The sequence below is a fragment of the Carettochelys insculpta genome, chromosome 14 (genome assembly GCF_033958435.1).
Source record: "Carettochelys insculpta isolate YL-2023 chromosome 14, ASM3395843v1, whole genome shotgun sequence".
Taxonomy (NCBI): domain Eukaryota; kingdom Metazoa; phylum Chordata; order Testudines; family Carettochelyidae; genus Carettochelys; species Carettochelys insculpta.
Genome location: NC_134150.1, coordinates 19,607,568 through 19,634,755, shown reverse-complemented (window position 1 = coordinate 19,634,755; position 27,188 = coordinate 19,607,568). Strand labels below are relative to the sequence as shown.

Here is a 27,188-nt window from a genome sequence, read left to right as displayed (position 1 = left end):
AGTTAAGCATCCATTATCTTTAAATTTATTATGATACCTAAGATGTGTTTCTGCCACTTCCTCTTTTCAATAAAGAGAGTTTCACTTACAAGTTTAATTAGGCCACAAACTTCTAGTTCTCTCTTCCACATACACGCCTCCCCAGAAGTTGGTTGCATCTGCCCATGAATTAACCCTTTTCATAGTTCTACCACACGCTAGCTCTAAAGCCAGTTTATCAAAAAAGAACTCTGCTCGGTGCTGTGAAATGTCCATAAGCAGGATGAAAAGCCTGGGCTAAAGTAGTTATGGTTTTTCTATTATAATAAAAAAAACACTCCATAAAGAATTGTCAGGAGTCTAGGCATTCTTCCAAGAATGAAAAGAGAACTGAATATATCATAATACAGTAAACCCTCAAGTTACACTGGGATTGCGTTCCTGCAACCTCCACATAACTCAAATTTTTGTGCAACTGGGGTGGGGGGAGGAGAACAGGCAGTAGCCTGGTTCCCAGCTCCCTGGGCTTGCAGGAGCCAGGAAACTGAGCAGCCAGCCCATCAAAGCTGGTCAGTTTCCTGGCTCCCAGAGGAGCAGGGAGCCTGGACCCAGGGAGCAGCCTGGTTCCCACTTCTCCCCTACTCTAGGGACCCAAGAAACTGACCAGCCCGCATGGCTGGGGGAAGGATGTGGGCAGCTAGGCAGGCTTACAGCTGCAGAGCAGCTTCAAGTTGCACTTAACTCACAATAAAGTGAGTTACACGCAACTTGAAGCCCCGTATTTTGAGTGTTTACTGTAGATAAAAAAAATTGACCAAATCATTATTATGGAAATTAAAAGCACAAATCTTTGTTTTAAGAAAGCCATGAAGTCAGATAATTATCAGCCTATTTGCTTTGCAGACTCACAGCCAAAAGAAAATGTACACTGCCCAGTAAGACTGCCAGAGAATGGCAAGTTCCTAAACAAATTCTATTATAATTGGAAACTGAAGTGACCTTGTAGCAATGCATTTTTTTTTAAAAAATGAAAAGTATAGATAATCTACATTAAGGGCTCAGAACTAAATGTCACAGTTCCTATAGTCACGGGAGCTTTTTCAGTATACCAAATTCCTAGTACGATTTAAGAGTTTGATATACAACAAGCTGATGAGCAATCTGACTTCCACATACAAAGAGTCGCTTCCTTCATGGCTCCATACATAAAGTCTATACGTAAATGCAGAGAAGTGGGTGAATTAATATTGTTTATTCGACTAATATGTTAGCTAGAGACATCAACTCTTATGCCACAGAGAACTCTTTTTCAGAGCTGACAAAGATACTTAGAGCACCACCGCTAAATTCAAAATGGAACAGATTATTTTGCACATACTGTAAGGGACCATTCAAGGGAATGGCCTGGTAAAAACCTTGAGGGTTAGTGAGTTGCTCAAAAATTTGTCTCTCTCACCAACAGAAGTTGGTTCAATAAAGAAAATATTACCTCCTGCACTGTCTCCCCCTCATATCCTGGCATCAACAGTGCTACAACTACACTGCATATATAACTAAAAAGCAGAGTACATAGTAGACCATTTATTCATCTCATCAATTATTCACTCCTTGAGCTCTGAATGCATCCCAGGTGTTGGTCTCATTTGCATTCAACTTACACTGCTTTCTGTACAAGAGACAAATTTCAAGTCCTATATTACATGCAGAAAACTGTCAGCATCCCTCAGTATCTGAGACAATGGGCTTTTTTCCTGAAATTTAAGAAAATGCTGATTATGCAAGTCTCTTGATGCTCATCAATAAGCCATTAACTTTTCTTTCCCCTTACTTCCCTGTATTTTGACAGCTTTTAAAAAAGCAATTTGCAGAACTCTACCCAAAAATCTATTTTAAAGAAATGCTTCAAGGACTACTTTCTTGGTCTGTGTGATTGATCATGACCAATTTTTAATGGAGGAAGAACGTAAGTAAACCTTTTTAAAGACAACTACAGCTTCAGTTCAAGCATACTAAGTAGTATTTACGCAAATCATTCAATAATGAAACTTGAGGAAAATTCAATGCAGTTGTAAAAACCATTTCCATTAAGATGATAATCATTATCTTATTTTCAGTTACCAACGGGGCTCATACAGCTTCTCTTAATGGCATAAAAATTATCTTTAGACTCAGAACCAAGGCAACTTCAGACCATTTATGAAACACCTACCCAGCTCACATTAAGACAAAGAATGAGTGAAGAGAAAGGTAGATTTTAATGCTACATGTAGGTAGAAACACTATTTCCCATACTACAAAGAGAATGCTCTCCCCATGGAAATTTAGAAATCTGCCTCAAAACTTTAGCAGCTAGGATGGCCTGACACCATAAGAGAGGAGGCCTCCTAAAAAGAAGGGTTTTCACATATATAAATAACCACCAGACAAGGTCAATCAATATGGGTTGCAATAGCTCCCTACTGGTCTATAAGCACTACGTGCAGTCATTGCTAGCATATGTTTTTAAAGTCTCTCACTGGAAAAAGTTTGCGCTAAAACTGAAAACTAAATGAGCATCACACCAGTGTCCTAAAAATACCAACCCATCATCTAAGGATATTTTCTGCTTCTCTCCGAGAGCACGGATATTGAGTCCTTCAAGTTGACTATTCAATCAATATTAAATAGACTGTTCTTCAGAAAGAGTAGCCAATACACAAGAACGCTCTATTCCTAGACTGGACTGGCTTCTGCTATTCACACTTTAAGTGGAATCCTTTTCTCTAAAAGGTTATAGGGAACTTAGACCAAGACTTTGTGATCTGGGCATGATGATTACTTCATTTTCCATGACCACCCTCCATCCATCTACAGGGATATAAGTCACTAGTAGGCTTGTGCATGAAGACTGGATTTAAAACTCTTTAGGAAAAGGAGGCCAAGTACCGTTATCTCCATTTTACTAACAAGGAAACTGAGGCACATCCTGCAATACTTCAAATAAAGTGAAGGGTCATGGAATTCTCTATGCCTCCTTTTGGAAAAGTTCTCTCGATCATGAATATTCATTCATGTTGTTTTGACACCTTATGTTAAATTTAGAGGTATAGCGGATCAGACTCAGTACACTGACCCAAGTCTCCCAACCAGTCCTCCCTCTAACTTTTTCCAATCAGTGGGCAAAATAAATTTTGTTATGTGCACCAACAACAAACACATGCTAGCCACTGTTGATGGCTGAGCACTCTACTAATCTGGTGGACAGCATCTGAATCTCTCCTGGGTGATAACCCAAGCACTGAGCTTACAAGGAACACTTCTCCCAACCCTTTCAATTTGTACATTCTGCTGTGATTCCACATGAAGTAACTAAATTTGTAGTGGGGCTGGGCAGAGGTGGAGGGTAAAGTAACTTTGTGATGCTAGTCTTTCTTCGGCTGGGATAGCAATCTCATGGTTTTACGGAATACCATCAAATTGCTTTCTGGACACTCAGTTATTAAATTGTAAATTGGTCTGAAGAAGGGGTCTGTCCCACGAAAGCTCACCTAATAAGTTATTTTGTTAGTCTTTAAAGTGCTACTTTACTGCTTTTTCATTTTGATAGTATATAGACTAGCACAGCTATCTCTGTTACTTACTAAATCGTAATAACACATGCGCTTTACTTTCAACATTTAGTTGAAACTAAATTAAAGGTCAAAAATATTTAAGTATTTATAGTGACAAGTGTTCAGAGTTCTAATAAGAAGATGGAATTTGAAAAGATGAAGGGTAAATAACTCAAGAGGATAATGTACTTCACATCAGGGTATGTCTACACTATAAAATTAAGTCGAAATGAGCAAAGTCGAATTTGTAACACTGGCTTTTATAAAGTTGGAGTTCCGCACCTGCCCACAAAGTCAACTTAGTGCATCCCCACTAATTGCCAAAGTTCGACTGCTGCAGCAGTGCATTGTAGTAACCTATCCCACTGTCTCCTAAGCCCCGTTGCAATCTGGGTTTTTTCACTGCTGCATTATGGGGAAAAAATTCCCCACAAATTGTGGGAGTGTGATGCCATCTTCCCACACCACATTGCCCACAAAACAAACAGCTGTTTTTCAGAAGTCTCCTTCCCCAATGAGATACTTTTTGAGTTGTCTGCATCAAGGAACTTGTAACCAAATGTGCCCTGAAGCACCCACTGTCATCTTCCCTGACTGCATTGCCATCATCCCCCTCACTTTGAACCCAAACGGCTAATTTTCAGAAGGAAATTAGGAAAAGTGGGGAATCTAAGAGGGCATCTGTGTCCAGAGGTTAACATCACTCAGAAAAAGAAGGAGGAAAGAGTGCCTTGCTTTCTAGTGGTTAGGCTCTCTTCTCCCATTGAAAATCATGTGAACAGGCACTTGGAATACATGCAGCAAGGTAAGGAGGGAATTCCAAAGGGCTTAGTTGTGTACTAAAAGTAACTGCCTGTGTGTGTGAGGGAAGGAAGGGAGAGCACACAAGCTCCATTCACAGTGCAGCAAGCCAGGGAGCTGTCAATCCCACATACGAGGGTGCCTGGTCTCCTCAGTGGTCCCTTCTGGGGAAAGAACACCTGTACATTTTCTGCATTCAGTATGGCTGTGCACCTCTGTTCTCCCCTCAAGAAATATTTTGCCTGCAAATAGCAATGGTGCCTTTCCCTGTTCTGTGCCATAAAAACAGGAACCTCGCTGGTCCCCTGTGGAAAGAACACCAAAGTGCTGTGATATGTTGAACTGATACCTTGAATTCAGGTCAGCACCCAAGAGGACCGGCAAACATGCTCAGGCTACAATTATCTACGAGCCTTTCCCAGGTCTGGTTGTGCCATGCTAACAGGTATGTCAGTTCTCTTGGGGGAAGAACACATTTCACAGGGCAGGGAGTTGTTTTCCCCCCTGTGAAAATATAGCAAACAGGACACTGCAGAGATCATATGGCTCCTCCTTTGAGGCTCCTGTTAACATGGTGCAGGCATGTTCTACTCACACGCTATCTGCAAGGAGAGACACTCTACAATTGCCTCAATGTGCCTTACAGCCAGCATACACATGCGTATGCAAGATGGCTCATAATGCTTCTTCATTCCCCAACAAAACTGAAAGTCACTTCAGACAAGTTGGTCTTTATGATAGAAATATCAATAGCCATAAATCACTCTTGCGCTTCTGCAGCATAAAGTTTCACAAGCGTCAGTCTGTGCATAGGCAAGTTTAAGTGCTCTGCCCCTACTCAATAAGATCTAAAAATTACTACCCATGTCTCCAGCTGCATTAAAATGCACCTTATGAACAAACGATATTCTAAATTATTACATAGGTGACATTCTGAAGTGCTTAGAATGCATCACAAAGTATTAAAATCATACCAGATACTGTTGATCAGGGTCATCTGAACGTAGAAGATGAATGAACCTTCCCACAAGGCTCTGCTCATCAGCAAAGTCTTCAGGGTCAGGATCTTCAGCAGGCTGATCTGGTTGATCCTGGATCAGCGTTGATACCAGATTCATAATTGCATCAACCTGTAAGGAAGTCAACAAAACATACCCAACCATCTTAGAGTGGTATCAAGCAAGTAATAAACCACTAATCTGAGAGGAGGCCATTCATCGAACCCTGCCAGAGCAAACCAGAGTTACTGTCAGGAATGCACAATTACTATTACTATTTCAAAGAACAATTAGCAGCACCCAAAGCACAATGGGAAATAAGACCATTATTACATTATATTAAAGATTCCTTAGTTTATCCTACTTGGAAGGGTGCCCCCTCATAACAGCATCCACTCTACTTGAACTGATTTCATTTCTGCCAATATGTGTAAGGCACTTGAAACTTTTTTTTTTTTTTTTTTTTTTTTTTAAAAACACCTTAGGTTAAAATAAAAATCAATGGTAAATTTACTTTTAGCTAGACACATTACATCATCTCCTCCCCCCACTCAGCTCTCCTCCATTATTAGCTGATTTCCTCTGATCACAACTTAGAGGTTAAGGCAAAGTGCACCAGGGTGATGTGTGACGATGACCTAAAATTTTTTTTTTTTTGGGGTGGGGGGAAAGGAGGGACACTATAACTCTACCAAGTATAGTAAAGAAAACCCATGTACTAATTAAGCTGTGGGTAGAGCACCCTTTTGAGAAGGGAGGAAAAAAAACTCAACCCACAAAGTCAGTGTTTGTCTCCTACACATCACAAAGAAAAAATCATTAAAAACACTAAAGTTTGTGAGAGTTAATATTTAGCTGTACCCTTTCATACCTGTTCTTGGGACACGATTTCTGTGTTATAATCCAGTACATTGCTAAGCACATAACAACTCATGCTCTTCCTGGACTCATAATCAAAGTATTCGAAGAGTGGGTGGAAATGCTTTAGTTTCAGAACTGTCAGGATATTGTTGTATGTATCAACTGGAATCTTCAGAAGTCTAGTTAGCTCTTTTGAAACAGCACTGCTTGTTGCTATACTAGAATATAAACAGCAACACACAAAATTAGAAATTTCATATGTTGACTGATATTAAAAAAAGTACTGGCAGCTCCAAGTGGGAATGTGCGTTTCACAAGAATATAGTTTCAACGTTCAAATGTATGTTCAATCACTTGCCTGGAGTGGGACAGAAAAATCCCTCTACACAGGCAATCTTTGATGGCAATTAACCTGGAAGTTAGGCACAAAACCTGTCTCCAGTATATATTCCAAGAAGTGGGTCTACACACTAGAGCTAGCCTCACAGATCAGAGTGGTCATAGCACTGCATTAACAGATACCATTCCAACTGGAGGACCAGAATAGTTGTACCTACGCCATCCCACCTCTCCATCCTCTTTATAGGGAATGCATAGTAGCGTGTTCTCCCATCACTAGATCACTGTGAACCTCAACAAAAAGAACTCGGCTACATGCAGGCCACATAAACCCTGGTGAGTCTCCAAACCCTCCTCTCCTGCAACCAACCCCAAAATGGGATCAATTGTACTGCATTAAGGTCCTCTATGCCTCCACATGGGAACTAAGGTTTGCCCATAAAGTGACGCATTTGCAAGTGGGGGTGAGGGGACTGTGGAAGAAGTATTTGATACCAGAACACCGTGAACTGAACTGACCTAGCAGAAGCATCATCTGCCAGTTAGATCCCATCATAAATAGTGATACAAAAATACTAAAACATGCAATTTTTAGAGATAAAGATTTGTTGATGTCACTTTAATACTGCAGTGTGAAGTGTTCCTCAACTCTAGAGATCACTGATTTTCCTTAGAAACTTACTGGAAAACGTTGAAGATCATATATCATAGCCTTCCAGAAATAATCCAGTATTACTGCTATATAACTTGAACGCTGCCCACCCACCAGGATATCTTATAAAAAGACCTGTGTATCTGCGATAAAGGTTAGCACCAATTACCAACCTACTTTATTCAGGGTCCCTTCATCAGTAACTTCAGGGCATGTCTACACTGCATTGAGACACCCCCAGCTGACATATATCAACACACTTGGGCTAAGGGGCTCTTGAATTGTGGTGCAACCATTCAGACTCTGAGACCTCAACACAGTAGGATACCACAGCCTAGGCTACAGCCCAAACTCAGTGTCTACCCCTACAGTTCAACAGCCCACTCAGCCCCATAAGCTGAAGTCAGCTGGCACAGGCAAACCCTGGGTGTCTAACTGCAGACATACCTTTAGAGGTCAACCATTATCATCTTTGAAGAGTGAAGTTATCATTAAGCCTTCAAACACTGCATTTTACAGTAGCAAATAAACGAATACTTAAGGTAGCATGCCAGTTTCCTCTAGATTGGCTAAGGAGTAAGGGTTTGGAGAACGATATTTTAGAAACACAGACTATACACAGCTGCTCCCAGGAAAAATGTCAGTGTCACAAGAAAATGAGTATTCACTTACTGCTCCAGATTAAGTTTATTAAAGATTTCCACAGTTGTCTCCAACACTTTATCAACATAGTCAACACGATCTGGATAGCATTTCATAGCTAGGTTAATAAGCGATACTTGTAATGACACCACATCCTCTGAAGGCATGTCTTGTCTAGACTGAAATTTGAGACAACACAAGTTAGATTTGAGGGGAACAGCTTGTTCCTTGTCAAAGGCCAGCTTTGCTTCTTATATTCATAACACACCTGTATAACAGTGGCCACCTGCTGTGAAAAGATGTCAAAAAGCTTAATGTCTGCTGGGATCCCTGGTCCATCTTCACGGTGAGCAAATAAAGCTAACCTGAGAACAGAGAAAAGAAAGATGTTCATTCAGCTTAGAGTCTCCTTACTTTACTGTGACAAAGAATTAAACGCACACAAAGAAAAGAGGGATAGGGATAGTGTCACATTCATTGACTCAGTGTCTTAATACCTACTGGACGTGAGTGGGAAGTTTGCGGTAAAGGTCAGAAGGCATAGCGGTCTTCATAAAAGTAAACTAGCACAGCCAGGGAAATAGTGGCCCCAAGAAGAGAGACTGAGAATGAATGTTGACATAAACAGGGAGGAAAGAAAATAATGGAAGAGAATGGGAAGTTTCAGTACCATACACCCTCAATTTGCGCAAGAGTTACATTCCTGGAAAACCAGGCGTAACTCAAAATTTGCGCAAGTCGAAGGGGCAAGAGGGCAGACCTACCATCTCAGCACCAGCTGCTGCAGTTGGGAGCAGGGGATCTGCCTGTGAAGGGGGAAGAGAGCTGGCAGAGCACTTTGCTCAGCCAACTCTGCGCTGGAGTACCACCACTGGGGAGGTGGGGGCGGGGATCCCCTTGTCGACAGGGAACCCATGTTAAAAGTCTGGTGACTGCCTGGCTGTGAGCAAGCTCAGCTGCAGCAATCGCAGTTGCCAGGTCTGTGGGGGGGTGCAGCCAGACAGAACCCCCCCCTTTTGCTCTACTCCACTTTGCCTTCCCTAGGTGCTTCAGAGCACAAAAGGGTTAAAAGGAATAGCCCAGCCCTGGAATGCCCAACAGCACAGATCCACTGTCTCTGAAGCTCAGGAGCAAAGCTGATAACAATGGGCTAATTAACAGCCGGGCCTTGGACTGCCCTTGGCTCATCACCATCAGTTGATTGGCCTGCACTGCTTGGTCCCAGACAGGAGGAAAATCTCCGGCCCATTAAGAAACAAATGCCCTCAATTGTCTACCTCGCAGGTGTGAACTAAGCCCTTGAACTCCCTGTGAGAACTAGCATCAGACAGGTTAATTCAATTGAAACAAGGAAGAAGCCTACGTGACCCAATGGGTATAAAAGAGGAGTCCAGCAGACCCCCTGTTTGAGCTCCAATCATCTTTCCTGCAGGACAGGAGGGTGGGGTCTCCCCAGGTCCCCAGGGACGCCTGACTCCTGGAGGGAAAAAAGGGACAAAGGACTTCTTCCCAAGTGATTGAGAGAAACTGGCCAAGCCACATTGGTAACACAGCGGTGAGAATAACACCTACTAGGTATTTTATCTTTTTTTTCCTTTTGCGCGCATTTAACAAGTACAGATATATAAATTAGAGTGTATGCTAGCTATTTGTAATCAAAGTATAAACCTTGTAACAATTGTAACCACAAGAGCTTAACTCGCTAGGTAAACAAACAAAGCAACATTGTGACCATAAGAGATTAACTTGTTAGATAAATAAACAAAGTAATTGATTAAGTGGTAACCTGACTCCTCCCGTTACTGTGCAAACCGAACACAAAACAAAGAACCCAACTGCTTTCAGCTGCTCTAAGCCTGGTCACTCGTGGGCTCTGCCCTAGCAGTCGAAATCTCATATTAATACAAGGGCATAAGTGGCATCTCACCTGACCATCGGCTAACAGAGGGAGGCAATCCCCCTGTGAAAAGGAACCACACCTGGCCTGGGGTACCCTCAGTGCTGTTGCAGGGGGGCTCAGAGGTGGCCCCTTGTTAACAGGGATCCCCTCATTAAAAGGATGATGTCTGGTGGAGCAAAGCTCTACCAGAAGCAGCAGCTGCCACCACACAGGCAAGTGGAGGAGATCCCCTTGTCAAAAGGGAACAGATCTTCCCAAGTCCCGTCACCAGGACAGGGGGTGGGTGGGGGAGCACCTTGTTAACAGGGATCCCCGTGAAAAGGCTGCTGGCTGGTGGAGCTCAGCCAGAGGCAGCAGCTGCCACCGCACAGATGAGCGGGGAGGAGATCCCCCACCAAAAGGGAACAGAGCTAGCATGGCACTCGGGACGGTGACAGCACTCAGGAAGATTTGTTTGTGTTTGACAGGGGGATGGCCTTCCCCCTCACCTGTGCAGCAGCAGCTGCTGCCTCTGGCTGAGCTGCGGGAGCTTTGCTGCACCAGCCAGTAGCCTTTTAACAGGCAGATTCCTGTTAACAAGGGGATCCCCTGACCCTCCTCTCCCAGCAACTGCACTCAGAGGAGCTGGCTGTGCTAGCAGTTCCCTTTAAACAGGGGGATCTCCTCCCCCACCACACCTCTGCAGCAGCAGCTGCTGCCTCTGGCTGGAGCTTCCGGGGTCCCCCTCCAAAGGCGCTAATGTGCGATACACATGTGTCAAATGTGCGTATCTCGAGATTTTATGGAATGTCTTTGAATTCATATTTCTAAATATGGAGCATATATCTACGTCCTGCAGGAGAGGACAGTCACACAATGGTCGTGTCCTGATGCAGCCACAACTAATTTTATGTTATTGCTGAGAAAACATTATTTCATCTCCATACTGGCCTCAAAGAGAGAAAGGTGCATTAAAGATAAATATTGACAGCTACCTGTATGCTCATGAAAACAAAAAATTTAGATCAGCAAGTACAGGACATCTACTGCTTGTATAGGGCAAAAACATGAAGCAAAATTATGACTGAAAGCAGTGATTAGTTTTTTTTCCAGTGTTAGAGAGAATGAACATCCGCTATGAATGTGAGCAAGACGAGGGGAAATTTATCTGTTTTGTATGACTCAGTCAGCTAGAATTATGCACAGTAGTTACAATTATAATAAACCATTCATGCTCATAGCACTGTCTCAATATTTAAAAAGTTAGATGGGAAAACAGGATGTGTTAGCAATGAGGGACAACACACACACTTTGAAAGAACAGGAAGCCAGTAACGTTTGCTTTGCTGTGTGCTAACAATACAGAGATTCTGCCAAGCTCAAAGCAATGCCACTTCATTACTTTCTAGCTACTGTGCTGTAAGTTTTCTTTCCACTGCCTCATAAAAAGGAGTCATTATGGGTGGGGGGGGAACAAAAACAAACAAAAAAAAACCCATCACACTACCCTCACTGAGTGGAATCCACTTTAAACAAGTTAATCATCTGCACTACTTGTGATGTCTGAAACTGGATTTCAAAAAGTCTCTCTCTTATAAATACCAGCAGAGGCAGGTGAGAAAAGTGAACCTCCCTCTCTCTGTTTCCCAACCTAGGGAATAATTTAATTTAGAGGCTGCAAGGTGACATGAGTCAGGATCAACCCATCCTCACACAGCTGTGGTAGCACGTTTGCAGAGGAGCAGGCAGCTTCCTAAAAGCCAAAACATCATCTCTTCCTGCTCCTGCAGTGGCCATAAGACAGCTGGCCATGACGGCAGTAAATATATCAAGAGCTGCAGAGTTGGGGCAGAGAAAGTCTGACAGCACAGGTCACAGTATCCTGGCCAGCAGCACAACAAGAGGCAGCATTTCTGCATGCTGTGGACAGAGGTAAGTCAAGGAGGACTCCTAAACTACAAACCAATGTGACCGTTTACAGAAAGACAACAAGAAGTTTTTTCTAAAGTGTGGTAGTTAGATTTAAAAACTTAAAAAAACAAACAAAAAACAAACAAACAAACATAACAGGAGTTTAGAAAAGCCCTTTGGGGAACAGATGTAAAAAACTCTACTGGTTAACTGTGAAATTAAGAACAAATTACTTTTACCTTTGCAAACTAATTACTACTTCCCTACACAACACTGAAGACATAAATAAATGGTTGGAGCTCACAAAGGCTCAAAAACAAAAAAGACTGCACACATGACAGTTTCTGATATTTAACCACCTGTTTCATGTGTCCACATAAAATCTCTTACTTATTGGGTGCGTCTACACTAGCCAGCTACTTCGAAGTATCCAGCACAACGTCGAAATAGCACACGTCGCGTCTACACATGCTGTGTGCTATTTTGACGTTGAAATTGACGTTAGGCGGTGAGATGTCGAAATCGCTATTCCCATCCGAAGATGGCAATAGCGCCCTACTTCAACATTCAGTATCGAAGTAGGACATGTGTAGACGATCAGCTTCCTGCTACTTCAAATAGCGGGGTCCTCCATGGTGGCCATCAGTTGAGGGGTTGAGAGACGCTCTGTCCAGCCCCTGCTGGGCTCTGTGCTCACCACGTGCAGCAGCCCTTAGCCCAAGCTTCTGGCTGCTGCTGGGGATCCATGCTGCGTGCACAGGGTCTGCAACCGGTTGTCAGCTCTGTGGATCTCGTGCTGTGCAGGCCAAGTGTGTCTGGGAGGGGCCCTTTAAGGGAGCGGTTTGGGGCTTTGCTGGCCCCTTATTTCGATGGGGAGCACTTGTGTGTGTGGACGTTCTGCATTTCCTCTAGGGCGGCTCCTTTCGACGTTCTCCGTCGCTACTTCAACGCTGAACGTCAATGGCACCAGCCCTGGAGAACATGTAGACCATACGCGAAGTAGCCTATTTCAATGTTCTTACTTCGAAATAGGCTACTTCGACATACTGTGCTAGTGTAGATGTAGCCATTGTGATTAAGTTCATTCATTCATTTCCTGGAGATGGCCAGGAAAAAACCATCAACCAGGACTCACAAGTCACCAGTTGTCCTGGATGGAAAGTTTAAAAAAAAGCACGCACAATTAGTTTTTTAAATACTGGTTGAACCTCTCTACTCTAGCACTCTTGGGACCTGACCGGTGCCAAGCCAGAGATTTTGCTGAATCATAGCAGGTCAATATAGTCTAGCAGCACTACTAACACTTCCATTGCTTAATGGGTACTGAGAAGACATTTAGGAGTAAATCAGAACACCGAGAGCCAGGACAGGATGCTACATACTGATTTTATGGGATTACAGGAAACTTGGCCACACCCGTGATAAGTGGACACCCAGCTTTCTCAAATCATGCTGCACTATGAATGTTACTGCTCCAGAGAGGTTCAACCTGTACTGTATCTATGATGAAAGAAATTAATACATAAGCAATATAAGGTAAGCATGTGCTTATCTAGTAAAATGAAATCATTAAAGACCAGCTATTCATGAACTGAAATTGAAATTTGGAAGATACAGAAACAGTTAAATCGAACAGTAGGAGAAATCAAAGAAACAAGACTAGCAGACCCTCATCTGTTTGTGTTCAAATACTGTAAATTCTATTTAGTCAGTATTTATTACAAGTAAATCCTTCCTCATACTCACCTGTCAATTAAAGCAATAATAATGTTTTTCACATTCACATTTTGGTGCAATTCTGCACAGGCTCGGAGAAAAGGATTCAAGGTCTGGAGATGAAATTCGTCTGGGAAAACCTAAAAACACACATCAAGAATCATCATACTTCACAGCAAGACACACCTCTATTCACTCACATCTCAGGACACTATTTAGAATTTGAAGAAAATAGCTGCCTGATGATAACACTTCACACTATGAAAGAGACAAGTCTTGAAGTCACTTCAGGGCTCCATGCAAAAAGCAAAGCAGAAATGAACTGAGCACAAAATGAAGCAGATGAGGACCGCACAGGTCTCACAGCACACAAGCAAAATTGTTACCATCAATCATTTGTACTACGGACATGCCTGCCCTAAAAAAAACACGTAAGCTTCCTTAACAGACAATAGAGAGGAAAGAAGAGCAAATGGGATACACTAGCTGCAGCTTTGAGTGTTACTCCTCCAGCTTTCCCCACCAGCTGCAGTCTGCAAGGGAAGCACTGTGCTGGTAACAGGAGACTGGCAGGGCAGCAGAGGTCAAGGCAGGGACAAGATCGCCCCAGAACCCCAAACAAAAACTGTTTAATCCTTCCTGAGGAAGGAGTGACAGCAGCTGTGGCCATATAAAGAATAAGAAGGAAATGAGAAGAGGAAAATTAAGCGGCCTAATGCTCACAAAGCAGCATGCAGCTTTAGCCAATAGACTGAGATTAACATTTTGGCAGCTCTTACAAAAAAAAAAAAAAGTATATTAAAAAACAACAGTAGGAAAAAATGCTTCCCAGAAGCAATCATATGGACCAACAAACAGAAATGCAAGTAAATATTAATATTTTTTTTACACAGGTCAACTGCTTAGCGCCTACCCCTCACCTCCCAACAAAACAAATACCAGATACACCACACTACAATACTTCCATGCACTTTACAAGCCATTTATTTTAAAAACTTTGGAGACCCCAACTATCAAGTGAAGCTAGTTTTGCACCTTTCCGCAGCTTACCTGAATAATACATTCCATGAGATACTCCTGTGCTAGAGCATCCCTGCAGTTCACTACTTGCTCCAATATTCCAGGCAAAACAATCTATAGAGGAAGAAAAAGGTTGCAATATTTTTCTTCCCATTGAGTGCCTCAGTTTACACAAATCCTTTTTAAACAGTGCAGACTTTAGAGTTCTAGTCAGATCTTCTCTCACCAGGCAAGTATTGAGCTATAAATCACACGTGTATAGGGACACTAAAATTGTAATGAGGAATTTAATGCCTGTTCTTAGTGAAAACATCCAGTGACATTTTTTAAAAATGGGCTCATGCATGTGCTCACTCCCTCTTACCCAGCGGGTCAGCAATGGGTAAGTCCTCTTATAGAAATTGCATGGTTTACAATGCATTTCTCTATTACTTTAGACCAGTTATTCTCAGAACTTTTGTACTGGTGAGGCCTTTCACACAAGAAGCATCTGAATGTGACCCCCTTCAAATTAAAAGCAGTAACATATTTAAAAGTTATAAACACTGAAGGTGATGTGAGGTTAGTGGGTGGAGCTATTTATTTGAAGATGTAATAACTTTCATAGACAATGGTACTCTTGATTCCTGTTTCAATCATCTGGTGAATACGGACACAATTAAGTGTTAGATGAAAGAAATCTCACCTGTTTATACCTCTCCACATTAACGCCTTCCAACTGACTAAGGCGTACCAAGTTTGTTCCCACCAGAATTCTCAGTTCCTGCCTTTCCCGCTCCCTTTTCTCTCGATCTCGACTGTGTCCTTGGTGTTGCATCCGCACCCAGAGTTTGTTCATCTCAGCAAAGTTCAGCAACACAAAATCCATGGAATCACTGATGTCCCCAGTGGTTTCTTCACTAAAATCAGGTCAGTCATTAAAAATATAAATATTTTGACTTCTACTGAAGGGTTTGGGGGTTTTTTTGGTTGTGGGGAAGCAGTGGGGTTCAAATCAAAGATGTGTTACAACCTCCCATTCGAAACAGAAAGAAAGACATTCCCACCATGAGCTTTAAAGTGAGATCAGTTATAGGACAACGTATTTGTACAGTAAACTCTTTCTTATCTGGCAGCCCTAGGACTGGGAGGTTGATGGATATTCAAATATTCTGGATTATGGAGAGGCATACCGAGCAATGCATGAAAACACTAAAGAAAAACAAGATTAGATATTAAGAAAAAACAAAAATGCAGGCAGAGTACTTTGTTTACCAACAGTAGTATTGTACACTGTAAACTTATACTGTATTTATTTGTATTTACTTTCACTATACTGTAGTTATGGAAAATGTAACTAAAATTTACTTATGGTTCAAATGTCGGTTATTTGATTGTTCCCAATGATAGAATGCTGGATACGAGAGAGTTTACTGTAGATCCTTCTTTTAAGCAGCCAACAGACTCAACCTACATTATCATTTGAACCATGTTAGAAAAAACTGGGATGGACAAGGGCAATAGGAGATTATCGTAAAATATTTATATGCTTACTTTGCCCCCATCCACAAAAACCAGAAAACATTTTGCAAACCAGAGATATGTTTAAAACATGAAATATTCTCTACTGTAGAAAGACTCAGAGGTATAGCCATATTAGTCTATAGCTTCATACACAACAAGAACTCCTGTAGCACCTTAAAGACTAACAATTTTATTTATTAAGTAACGAGCTTTTGTGGGTAAGACCCACTTCCTCAAATTTGGAATAGACAAGGAGAAACCAGGGTTTACAAGGATGGGGAGAGGAAGGAGGCAAAGAGAGGGTTTACCTGTCACTAACAGACCCAGTAGAAACAGCAAGTTAAGTGGGATGTGTGCCAGTCCAGCAAATATCAAAGGGTGGGAAAATATCCCTTGTAATGCCTAAGATAATGGCAATCCCTTTTAAGGCCTAGTTTAAAAACGCATCAAATTTGCAAATAAATGCTAATTCAGATGTCTCCCTCTGTAACCATGCTGTGAAATCCTTTTGCAGAAGAATGGATACTTTTAAATCCTTTACTGAATGTTCAGGGAGGTTAAAGTGATCCCCTATAGATTTAGGTGTATTCCAATTCTTGATATCAGATTTACGTCCATTCATACTTTGGCACAAAGACTGTCCAGTTCGTCTGATGTACATGGCAGAGGGGCACTGGTGATAGCACATACCACTTTAGTCAATGTGCAGGTGCATGAGTCCCTGATCGTGTGGCTGCTGCGGCTAGCTCCAGTGATAGCATCACTAGTATTGACATAGGGACAGAACTGGCAATGGGGCTTGTAGAAAGTCACTGTAGAAAGTTTACAGCTTACACCTAGAAGATGAGAGTCCACTTTATCTTGAATACTCCTTTTCACAGTAAGAAAAACAAACAAGGGTACAAGCCAATATAAAGGCCAATAAAATCAGCTGTTACTGACCAAGTTCTCCAGTCATTTTTGGGAAGTATGGAGGAGACTGAACACAGGATTACTTTTATGCAAAATGAGGATATGCTGTTTTGACCAATGGACCTTTTTAAAGCTATTATTATTTCAAGCAAAATACCGGGGGAGGGTTTGCCCAAGCATACCTAGCATCTTTTAAGCTCACATGCCAGGAATTAATCCATCAGATCATCACTAGAGTCTGGACTTGCAGAGTCTGCCCAAAATACATTAAAAACTTTATCCCATATATGCACCTATTTCAAGCCCTACAAGATCACAGAGAATAAACATTTATGTATTCCTAGCATAAAAGTGCTCATCTGCATTTGCATCACATTCCACTTACTCTGTCTGTTCCCCTTCATCTGGTAAAATATTCCTGGTGCACTGAAGAAGGTAGTTTCGAAGAAACAAGCCTCTTAGAGGATGCTGGACACCACGGCACATTTCCACCAGATCTTTCAGGATATCTTTTCTGGACTGAGGAAAGGACTTGACATAGACAACTCCTACTGTTATCAGTAGATAGCTAGGAGGGGGAAAAACAAAGAAATTCTTATTAAAATGAAGGATTAAGTATAATACTGGAAAAAAGTTGCACTGATATTTCAGTAAAATAGTTTGACCAGAGGCAAGTCTATCCCTCTCATCTTCACAAGATACTTGGAAAGGATGAGAAGGAATTGTCTAAGCAATGTGCTGAGCACGGCCTTAAGAGCGGGTGGGGAAAGAAAATTTTCCACCTAAATCTGGGTCATATCAAACAAACACTTGGTTCTATTATAATGCTTTATGTATTCAAAAGGATTGTACAGACTTTGATTAGTGCTCACAATGCACACCATTTCACTAGTAGGTAAGAATTATCTCCCATTCATAGACAGCGAAAATAAAAAAGTGACATGAGGCACTCAAGGACACAAAATAACCTAGGTGCATACTAGGACTGGAATTTAGACCCTTTCAACACCTCAGCCCCCTACTCACTCCAAGCAGCACTGCCTTCCTCACACACAGCTGCTTGCAGGACTGAAAGCTAAATGAACAAGAGTTTAAGGAAGGCTACATATTCAGGACAATTAGTAAAGCTAAAACTTTGCTGTAGTCTCAAGTACAGGTTGAACCTCTCTAATCCAGAACTCATGTCCGGCAATACCCATAATCCAACATGATTTTTTGTTAGCCAGACGACCACTTATCCTGGGTCTGACAGAGTATCCTGTGAGCCCATAAAATCTGCTTAAAGCCACCAGTCCTGGCTTTCAGTGTTCTGTGTGGTGTTATTTAGCTGTAATTTACCCATAAATGTATTCTAAGAGCCAGTAAACAATGGAAGTGTTGGCAATGCTAGACAATATTGACCTCCTGTGGTCCAGCAAATTCTCTCATTCAGCACCAGTCAGGTCCCATGAGTGCTAGATGAGAGAGGTCCAACCTGCATGTGAATTCAGTTATTTCATCATTGTATGCATTGACCTTCTTTCTAATCTTAAACTCTCTTAAGAGAAGCAAGGGCCTGAAAAAGAAATTTGAAGTTAGTTCCTTTTCCAAATAACAAAAAAAGGGAAGTGAAATTTTTAAATGTATGATCTTCTACTCTCACGTGATGTGTTTTTTTAAAACAAGCTTTTCAATACTGAGTTTGCTGTGGACTGATTTAAAAGCTTTTATTAAAAAGATGTTAAAGATATACAAAGGCATGCCACAATCCTCTTTTTAAAAGAGCATAAGTTATGGGACTATAGAATATATTTTCAGTGGTATTTTTTTCCCCTGTACCCTATGCCAACAACTGAACATAAGGAATTGGAGAAAGAAGCCACCCATTTATCTTTATGCATTCAGCTGTGTACAAAAAAAAAAAAAAAATCAATCAATTTAGGCCAGCTAAGATTTGGCACTTAAAATGTCAGTTATGCTGACGAAGATGAAAGGTATTTTTAAAATGAGGTAAATACGAATACATGTTTCTAAAAGATGATTAACAATTAAGACTCTGGACAAAACTATATATATATATATATATTTTTTTTTACTCCACTTCACTTAGCTGCTAATAAAACAAAGTACCTGACTGGAAGAATTCAACTACAGGTTAAACACTGCGTTAGCCCAGCACACGCTCATCCCCAAGCCAGAAGTTTTAATAAACATCATTCACTAGTTAAAGTTTCTTAGCACTCATTTACTTACAGTCTTGGGATTATATTTCCAGCATACTGTACTAGTTCATAAAGATCTGCCACTTTTCTTCCCTTGGCAAATTCATCCGTCAGATATACCTCCAGATAATGTAGTTCATCAGAAATAGCCATATCTTTGCTCTTATGGTTAAGGATTAAACATGATAATTACAATAAGAGTAAATGCCCATGCATATCAGAACAATACCAAGAGTAAGATAAATGCTCCAAAAAGCTTACAATCAGAACCAGACAGTCATGCACAAATAGCTGTAAATTTTTCACAGGGCATCACTGCTGAAAGTCTGAATTTACAAGCAGAAATATTTGAAGGAGAAAGGAGGGGAGTCAGAATTTATTGGGGGGGACAGAGTACTGCTATTGAAGGTGCAAGCAAAGGCATGCAGAGCAAAGGAAAGAGGGGCAGGAGAGGCAGAAGGTGGTCATGGCTTTCACAGAGCAATATCCCCAACTTAAGAAGTATGTAGTGGGAAAGTCTCTGCATGTCAACAGCATGTCTGCTGCATAAAAAGTTACTAGATGTTCTCTAATTTGACATAGAGCATCAAAGGGAAGTAAACGCACTGCTCTCTCAACTTTTAGAAAGGAAAAACTAAATGTCTTCAGCAGTTCTTGTGGGGTACACAAGACTGTTGTACTGACTCTAAAAAGCCTCCTAGTTTTGCCCTGAAAAAAAAAGGGAGCCCCCACACTTCTGATGCCCAATCCAGCTCTCACACACACTGTAGTTTTTGTTAATTCCATGCAGGATCTTCAAGAGATCCAGTCTATGGAGTCCTGAAGTGATTATGGCTTAAAAGACACGTAATTACATGGATTTTACTTCATAATACCTCAGATATTTTCCCCATCAACCATTCAAAAGATACAGAGTTCATAATAGCTCTTTGGAGACAGCATAGAAGTCCGCAGCTCACCAAGCATGTTGGAGGCATGTTTCAGAGCATCCATAAGCTTATTTTTGTCCTGAACAGTGAGCAAGAACATACATAAGCAATGCTTGTCATTCCCTAGCCTAGCAAGTTCAGTTTGATTTCTGAAGCAAGTTATTTTTCTAAAATACATTATAAACAGTGTGGGAAAAACAGAGTAAAAATGAAAAAAGTAACCCTCTCGACAGAGAAACTGAGTGTTTAACAAGAAAAGGAGTTTTGTTCTGTGGCTTTTGCTATGGTAATATCGTATATCTGTGGGCTGCTACAAGAAACATTGGAAAAACAGCTTTTTTTTTTTTTTTTTTTTTTTTTTTTTTTTTTTACACACTAGTGTGGCAACCCTTGCCTGTCTACTCCCCAAAACACACAAGCTATCCCACCCTGGAGACCAAAGCAAGACAGTTTTATAACTCTTTAAAGTACTACAGACCAAAGTCTGCCTTCCAGCTCAGTCTAATGATAACCTGTGTGTTTGTCTGGGCTTTAACTCACATGATTTCTGGAAAATTCTGCAAGAATTCAGGTAAAATTCCCCAGCCTGTCTCCCACAACATAAAATTCTGCAATTGTGTGGGTTTTTTTTTAAATGGTAAGTTTTATTTGATTCTCAAGAACAAGAGGTATATTGAGAGTTCCAGATAGTTATCTGGACCATGACACAGCACACTCTTTTTGTACGACTCCTTATCAAAAAACAGTCCACTAGGCTGGTGGGGATTAAGTTTTACATCTAAAGATTCTGTGGGACGCTATTTAAAGACCTTTCAAAGTCAAGTGCCCATAGTTTTCCTTTCAGTAAAAATGGTGATAAATTTAGTTGTGGTTTCTCTGAGGGTTAGAGCTATTATTCCATCCACTTTGGATGCAAGCACATGGACAACGGTTAGAAGAAAATCATTATACGGTTTCAGACTCAAAGCTTCTCACATTCATTTTAAAAATTCAGCTCTAAGTTTTATTCCTTCTTGTAGGGATACAGCCAAATTCCTCACATAGGCTAAGTGGCCTGCTGTTGATGCTCCTCATCTTCCCTGTCTCTTCAAGTTTCCTTCACCAGAGGTAAATAAATGAAAGAAGCTCTCTCAATGCAAGGCCATTGCTTACTGTTTTGCATCACAGCACAATCCACCTAATGCAAGCAACTGAAGCCTTCGGAAGGTCCCCAGTGTACTCTACAGGAGTATTACTCCTGTACAGGAGCACACAGAGGACTCTCCTGTTGAGAAAACATTCAGCAAAATTCTGAAGCTTCACAGAAGGGAAGAAACTTCAGAAAAGCACAGTGGAGGAACACTCAACATTCTGAAAACAAGTGAAACGCATGTTCTTACCATGTCATGGACTACTTACTTTCACATAAAAGGAATGACTACACTGCACACTTCTGTGAAGCTTAAATCTAAAGGGCTGCAGGCTTGAAGGCAACTGCAGATTTCCACAAGAGAATAACATATTCCCTCACTTGTTGCCTGGAATTGCAAGCAGACTGACACTTACTTCCTTGGTTTCTCTCAGCAAAATGTGAAAACTTTGGCCTAGAAAAAAATCAGAAAAATCTCTCTTCCATTTATTTCAGCAAGCAGTGACACTATAAAAAAAGTGCTGCTGTTTCACCCTTTGCTGAAGGTGTTACTTGTATTGGATACGAGGGGTTTGCCACCAATGTTCACCGTGTGCTGGGTTTCGTCATAACAAAACAGTCAAAGAAAGTTTGTATGTACTCAAAGCAGCTAAATTAATTACCTGATTGTATCCAATAAATCAGTCTGCAGCTCATGACAAAGAAAAGAAAGTTCTTCCCAGCTTCCGAAAAAAAAAATAATTCCATTCTACCACTTTGGGGAACGGGAGAAAGAAAAAGCATTTCTTACCAAGCATCGCTTCATCTGGAAAGACTGGACCTTTACAACCTGAATGGCTTCATCCAGGAGTTTTTCCTGCTCATCTTGAGGAGACTGCTGCGTTGTTGGCTGAGAGAAGAAAAAAAAAGACAAGGAGAAAATGACTCAAGTCTATTTATTTATAGTTTGTTCATGTCGGAGTCGGATTCCTATTCTGGACATGAAACATCGTCTGGGCTTCTACAACCTGGCAAACCCCAGATTTACAATTCAGAGTTATTTATTACAGTCCCTCACCAAGGGTACTGTCTATACTTCCGAGACTATGCTGGCACATATGGTAGGATAGTCCACTGAACTCAAACTGAAACAAGTAAAGAGAAAGGCTAATAAGGTAACCAGCAGAAAGGTGGGGTGGGGAGTGGGAAGCTACCTGAAGAGCAGTGCCTTATCAAATTCATGACCATGAAAATCATGTAATGAACTGTGAAAACTGACCTCAATCACAGAACACTAGAACTGGAAGGGACCTTGAGAGGTCATCGAGTCCAGTCCTCTGCCCTGATGGCAGGACCAAGCACCATCTAGACTATCCCAATAGATGTGTCTCTCACTTGCTCGTAAATATCTCCAGTAACAGCGATTCCACAACCTCCCTTGGCAATTTAGTCCAGTGTGTAACCACCTGGACAGTTAAGAAGTTTTTCCCAATGCCAACCTAAACTTCCCTTGCTGTGGTTTATGACCATTGCTCCTTATCCTACCCTCAGAGGCCAAGAAGAACAGTTTTTCTCCCTCCTCCTTGCAACCATCTTTTAGGTACTTGGGTCTTCTCTGTGAAATCTGTTCTTTGGAGTGCTTTTACCTTATACCATACAGATTTCATGGTGGAAGCTAATGTTTCTCAAAATTGGATGGATCCTGGTCCAAAACAGTGCTCAGGGTCACAAAATTATTGTAGGAGATAGTGTTGCTGCCACCTTACTTTTGCGCCGCCTTCAGAGCTGGCTGATTGGAAAGCAGAGGCCACCCAGCTCTGAAGGTAGTGTCCTGCCAGTCACAGTGCAGAAGGGTGGCAACATCATACTAGCCACCCTTAAACTTTTACACAACTGCCTTGAAAGCAGACAGCATCCACAAAGGGTCCCAGCTCTTCAGACATAAGCATAGAGGTAAGAGTGGTCATACCATACCATCTTTACTTATGCACAGCTCCTGGCAGCTCTACCTTGAGAGCTCCTGGCCAGCGGCTGCTGCTCTCCAGTTGGCCAGCTCTAAAGGCAGGGCTACCACCAGCAGTAGCGCAGAAGTAAGGGTAGCTGTGCTGCAACCCTCTCTCCTTTCAGCTCCTTTGAGAGCCAGGAATGTTATGAAATTTCATATTTAAATAGCTGAAATCGTAAAATTTGTTATTTTTAAAAACCTATGATCAAAATGGATTGTAAATTTGGTCAGGGCCAACTCATGAGAAGATCTGTGTTGTGTTGTTCAGCCTAACACAAAAGCAAAATGAAAGGAGATAGGATTGTTCTCTATAAACAGATCAGAGGAACGGATACTATGGAGGGAACAGAGTTATTTAAGGTTAGTACCACTGCTAATACAAGAAGAAACCTGGTCATCAAATTTAGGCTTGAAATTAAACAAAAGGCTTCTTGCCATCAGAACAGTGAAGAACTGGAACAGACTTCCAAATGAGTTGGGGCGGGAGGGGGGGAGCATCTAATGCCATCAAAACATAGGCTATGTCTACACTAGAGCATAAAGTCAATTTTAAAACACTTAATTTGATTTTACAATGTGACTGTCTTCATTGCACAGCCACCACCACCACCACCCGCTGCTGCCATGTGGAAGTTACATTTTTAAGTGGTCACTGCTGGGACTGTGCTTCATGCTCTCCCTTTTTAAAGAATAGTGACTTTAAAAATAAATCTTGTTACCATGTGTATTTCACTGCCTTTGGGCAGTACTGGGAGCACCCTACTGTTGCCATACAGGCAGTCATACAGCCTGGCTCAAGAATCATTTGGGAGGGCAGCAGAATGCGACTGGGGGCTGACTGAGCTAACCTTGTTATCCCCACCCTTGCTCTGGCTTATTTATACCTGGCCCTGCAGACTTCCCAGACCAGCATCTGATGAAGTGAGTCTGTGCTCACGAAAGCTCATGCTCAAAACTTTTCTGTTAGTCTATAAGGTGCCACAGGACCCTTCATTGCTGTTACGGAGTAGATGTGGCTCGGGGGAGGATTTCATAGGAAGGAATGAAGCCTGCTTTTTTAAGAACAATAACCTTGTTACCTAACGAGTTCTGGGAGCATTCGGCCAACTGAACCATTTCAACAGGTTGCTCAACTCGTTTTCTGCACTTCACATTCGTATGGGGTAGCTCCCCACCCCAAGGCTCCATGTGCCTGGTGAGCTAGCCTCCACAGACCATGCATGCAGACAGTGCCATGTCCTGTCCTGTGTGGCGCTTCACTGCTTGAAAGGGCTTACCTTCATTGGGACAGACACAGAAAGTGCTGGGGGGGGACCATATGGAGTGCTCTCCCTTCCCAAATCATGGCTCAAGGCAGGATTTTCTACAAAGGAATGGAACTTGTGGGTTCGCTCTGTCCCTTCCCTCTCATGCACAGGCTAGGGCTTCTTTACCAGAAGAAATAAGGGAATCCCTTCATTCTTTCCTCAACTTTTCTATCTTCTAATGCTGCCTTAACTTTTTTCTTCTCTTCTGAAGCCGCTACTACTTCTGACGGGCTAATGGCTCCTGCCAGAAACTACTAGACACCAACACCCTTTGAGATTCTTTCATTCTCTTCTAGTCTTAGGGATTCATAATGCGTCTGGAGCTACTACTTCGAAAGGCATTCTCACATCACGTCGGAGACATCAGTACAAGGGCCTCCCTAGAGCATTCTTCACTTCTATGTAGTGACAACTCACAAATTTCTCGCTTTCTCTCTCTCTTTACTTCAGACCTGGCTCCTTCATCCAGATACAATGAAAACGTGGTAGTTTCTCTCGTCTTGCAAACAATATGAAGTCTTATTAGTTTTTAATAGTTGCACAGATTCCTGTCTGGTGTATTTTCACTGAGGAAGGGATGCTAACCTCTAGAAACCAATGCCCTCTGTCTTTCCTTCACTACTTCTGAGTCATGCTAACCACTAGACACTAAAGACCTCTGGGAGTCCATCATTTTCCTTCTTTTCTTTTGAATAATATGAACGCTTTCACTAGTTGCACAGACACACTATATTCCACTTGGGTATCATGGGCTTCAGCTACTGAAGCCATAGGTTTGGTGTACTTTCACTGGGGAGAAGACACTTCTGAAAAATGGCTGTTCCTCACTTCTGTGTGGTGATGGCTCACAAATCTCTCTCTCTAGCTCAAACCTTGCTCTTTCAGCCTCTCTCTTCACTTGTATTTAATGTCAATTTGAAATCTCTTTTGTAAAAGCTGCCTTTCTGTAAAGATGATTTTCCACGGTGGCGGAGGGGGAGAAGCTGCCTCTTTCCATACTGCAGACAATTCAAAACAATTTCTCTCACTGGGGAAAGAGACTTCTGTAAAAACGTCTGTTTTCAATGGCGGGGGGGAAAATGAGGCCAATAAACTTATTGGAAATATCTGACATCACATACCCACAACCACTTGCGGGGCAGTTTTTTTCCCCATAACAGACCGGGACTAAAATCCAGAATACAATGGGCTGAAGAAACTGTGAGACAGGGGCCCACAATGAACTACTGCAACTGGCAAACTTCGGTGATTTAGTGGGGATGCACTAAGTCAACTTTGTGGGCAGGTAAAAATCTAGTGTTACGAAGTCAACTTTATTTCGTAGTGTAGACGTAGCCTTAGCTTCATAAATTTATACATGGGATGGTGCAGGACTGTCTAATGACATGTAGCTGATCTGCAACTGATAGCAGCAGATATTTCCAATAACTGAAAATGGGACACCAGATGAGGACATCTCTGTTACTATAGAGAATTCAACACAGAAGAAGTCAGACACCTGGGAAGTTATACACAAACTCAAGAGCCAAGTGAACACCATAGTTGGGTTATGAAAGAATTTTCAAGCCAGAGATGAAGGATCTATTATGTGTGGTGGGGATGGTAAGGATCTCTGGCCTGCAATGTCAGGGAGATAAGAGTCCATGATGGCTCCTTCTGACATTCAAGTCTATGAATCTGTATGCAGGTGGCAGCCTATTCCAACAGAAAGGGATTTTCTTTTTATGGAGAAACACTACCTTCATGAGCAAAAGTTAACTATGCTGATGGAATCACAGCTCTATTGGTCACTGGTGTGTTTCCCCCCAACCCCCCCTCCCCCCGCCAACATAACTATGCAAATTCAGTGCAACTTCTCCTAGTTGAATAGACCTTACACATTGACCTTCAAATGAACCCCTGGAAGTCTTACGTTCTTTAGATGTCCACATATCTGAGAGGCAGTGATTAGAGAGAGGAAGGTAGTAATACAGAGCTCTATGGCTAAATGGCACCAGCTCATAGCCAAGTTACCCTCCAAAAAGGAACATGTGGTTTTGCCCACTTTCTGTAGGCTCACATCTGAATTGTGATGTCCATTCTGCTCAGCCATAGGCTTTTTTGCAGGTGGAAGATACGTGATCAACTTTCATGAATGATAGGAGTGACTTCCAGCTCTGCATATCTTCTCCCACTGCTGTGAAAGAGTGATTTTTGCCTCAAGGATGATCAGAGGAATACAAGCGTCTATTGACTAGGGGATTCCTTTAGAAGCGAAGCCATCTTTAGAGAGATGCACCTGTACCCTCTACCACAGACCTGATGAATGTACAAATTAGTAGTGCTTCTGAAGAGGAAAGTAGGGATCACAAAATGTGTGTTGCCACATTAATATAGGTATTCACCATAATCTTGCAAATATAGGAACACATCTTCACCTTCTTCAAACCTGGACCCACTTTTACAGAGAGAGAGCGAGCAAGAGTTAGATTATGTAGGTCCATTTTTGTAGGCATTACAATAAAGATGAGCACAATAGGAAAACATCCAATCAAATTTGTTTCTCCACAGCAAGGCCACTGAATATGAAGGAATCAAGTCTAATGGTCACTTAGGATCAGCTGGTGCAGGACCTCGTGAGAAACATTTTTGTCAGAATGAAGCACGGAGAAGCTATTGGCTGTACTACTAGTGCTATACAGTGCACATTTAAAAACAGAATATACAACTGCTCCCCTCAGCAGAGCATTACGAGTAAAGTCCCACAAAACCAGTTCAAACCCATTAACATTTATCTGTGCACAGACTTACAAGTTGTTACTTGAATAGCAAAGTTTGCCCAGGAAAGACTGACAG

The 27,188-nt window shown here is 41.8% G+C and overlaps 1 protein-coding gene across 1 annotated transcript in view; it reads right to left on the bottom strand.

The window, feature by feature from the left end:
- Positions 1-27,188, bottom strand: part of VPS35 (VPS35 retromer complex component) — a 47,829-nt gene that overhangs the window by 10,614 nt on the left and 10,027 nt on the right. The window contains exons 2-12 of the mRNA XM_075008305.1: positions 21,853-21,951; positions 19,916-20,012; positions 19,036-19,159; positions 17,189-17,371; positions 15,074-15,287; positions 14,419-14,502; positions 13,399-13,508; positions 8,131-8,227; positions 7,893-8,041; positions 6,240-6,447; positions 5,345-5,500 (exon numbers count right to left, since the gene is read on the bottom strand). Of these exons, the coding sequence (XP_074864406.1) occupies positions 5,345-5,500; positions 6,240-6,447; positions 7,893-8,041; positions 8,131-8,227; positions 13,399-13,508; positions 14,419-14,502; positions 15,074-15,287; positions 17,189-17,371; positions 19,036-19,159; positions 19,916-20,012; positions 21,853-21,951 (1,521 nt within the window). The remainder of the gene's footprint in view (positions 1-5,344; positions 5,501-6,239; positions 6,448-7,892; positions 8,042-8,130; positions 8,228-13,398; positions 13,509-14,418; positions 14,503-15,073; positions 15,288-17,188; positions 17,372-19,035; positions 19,160-19,915; positions 20,013-21,852; positions 21,952-27,188) is intronic.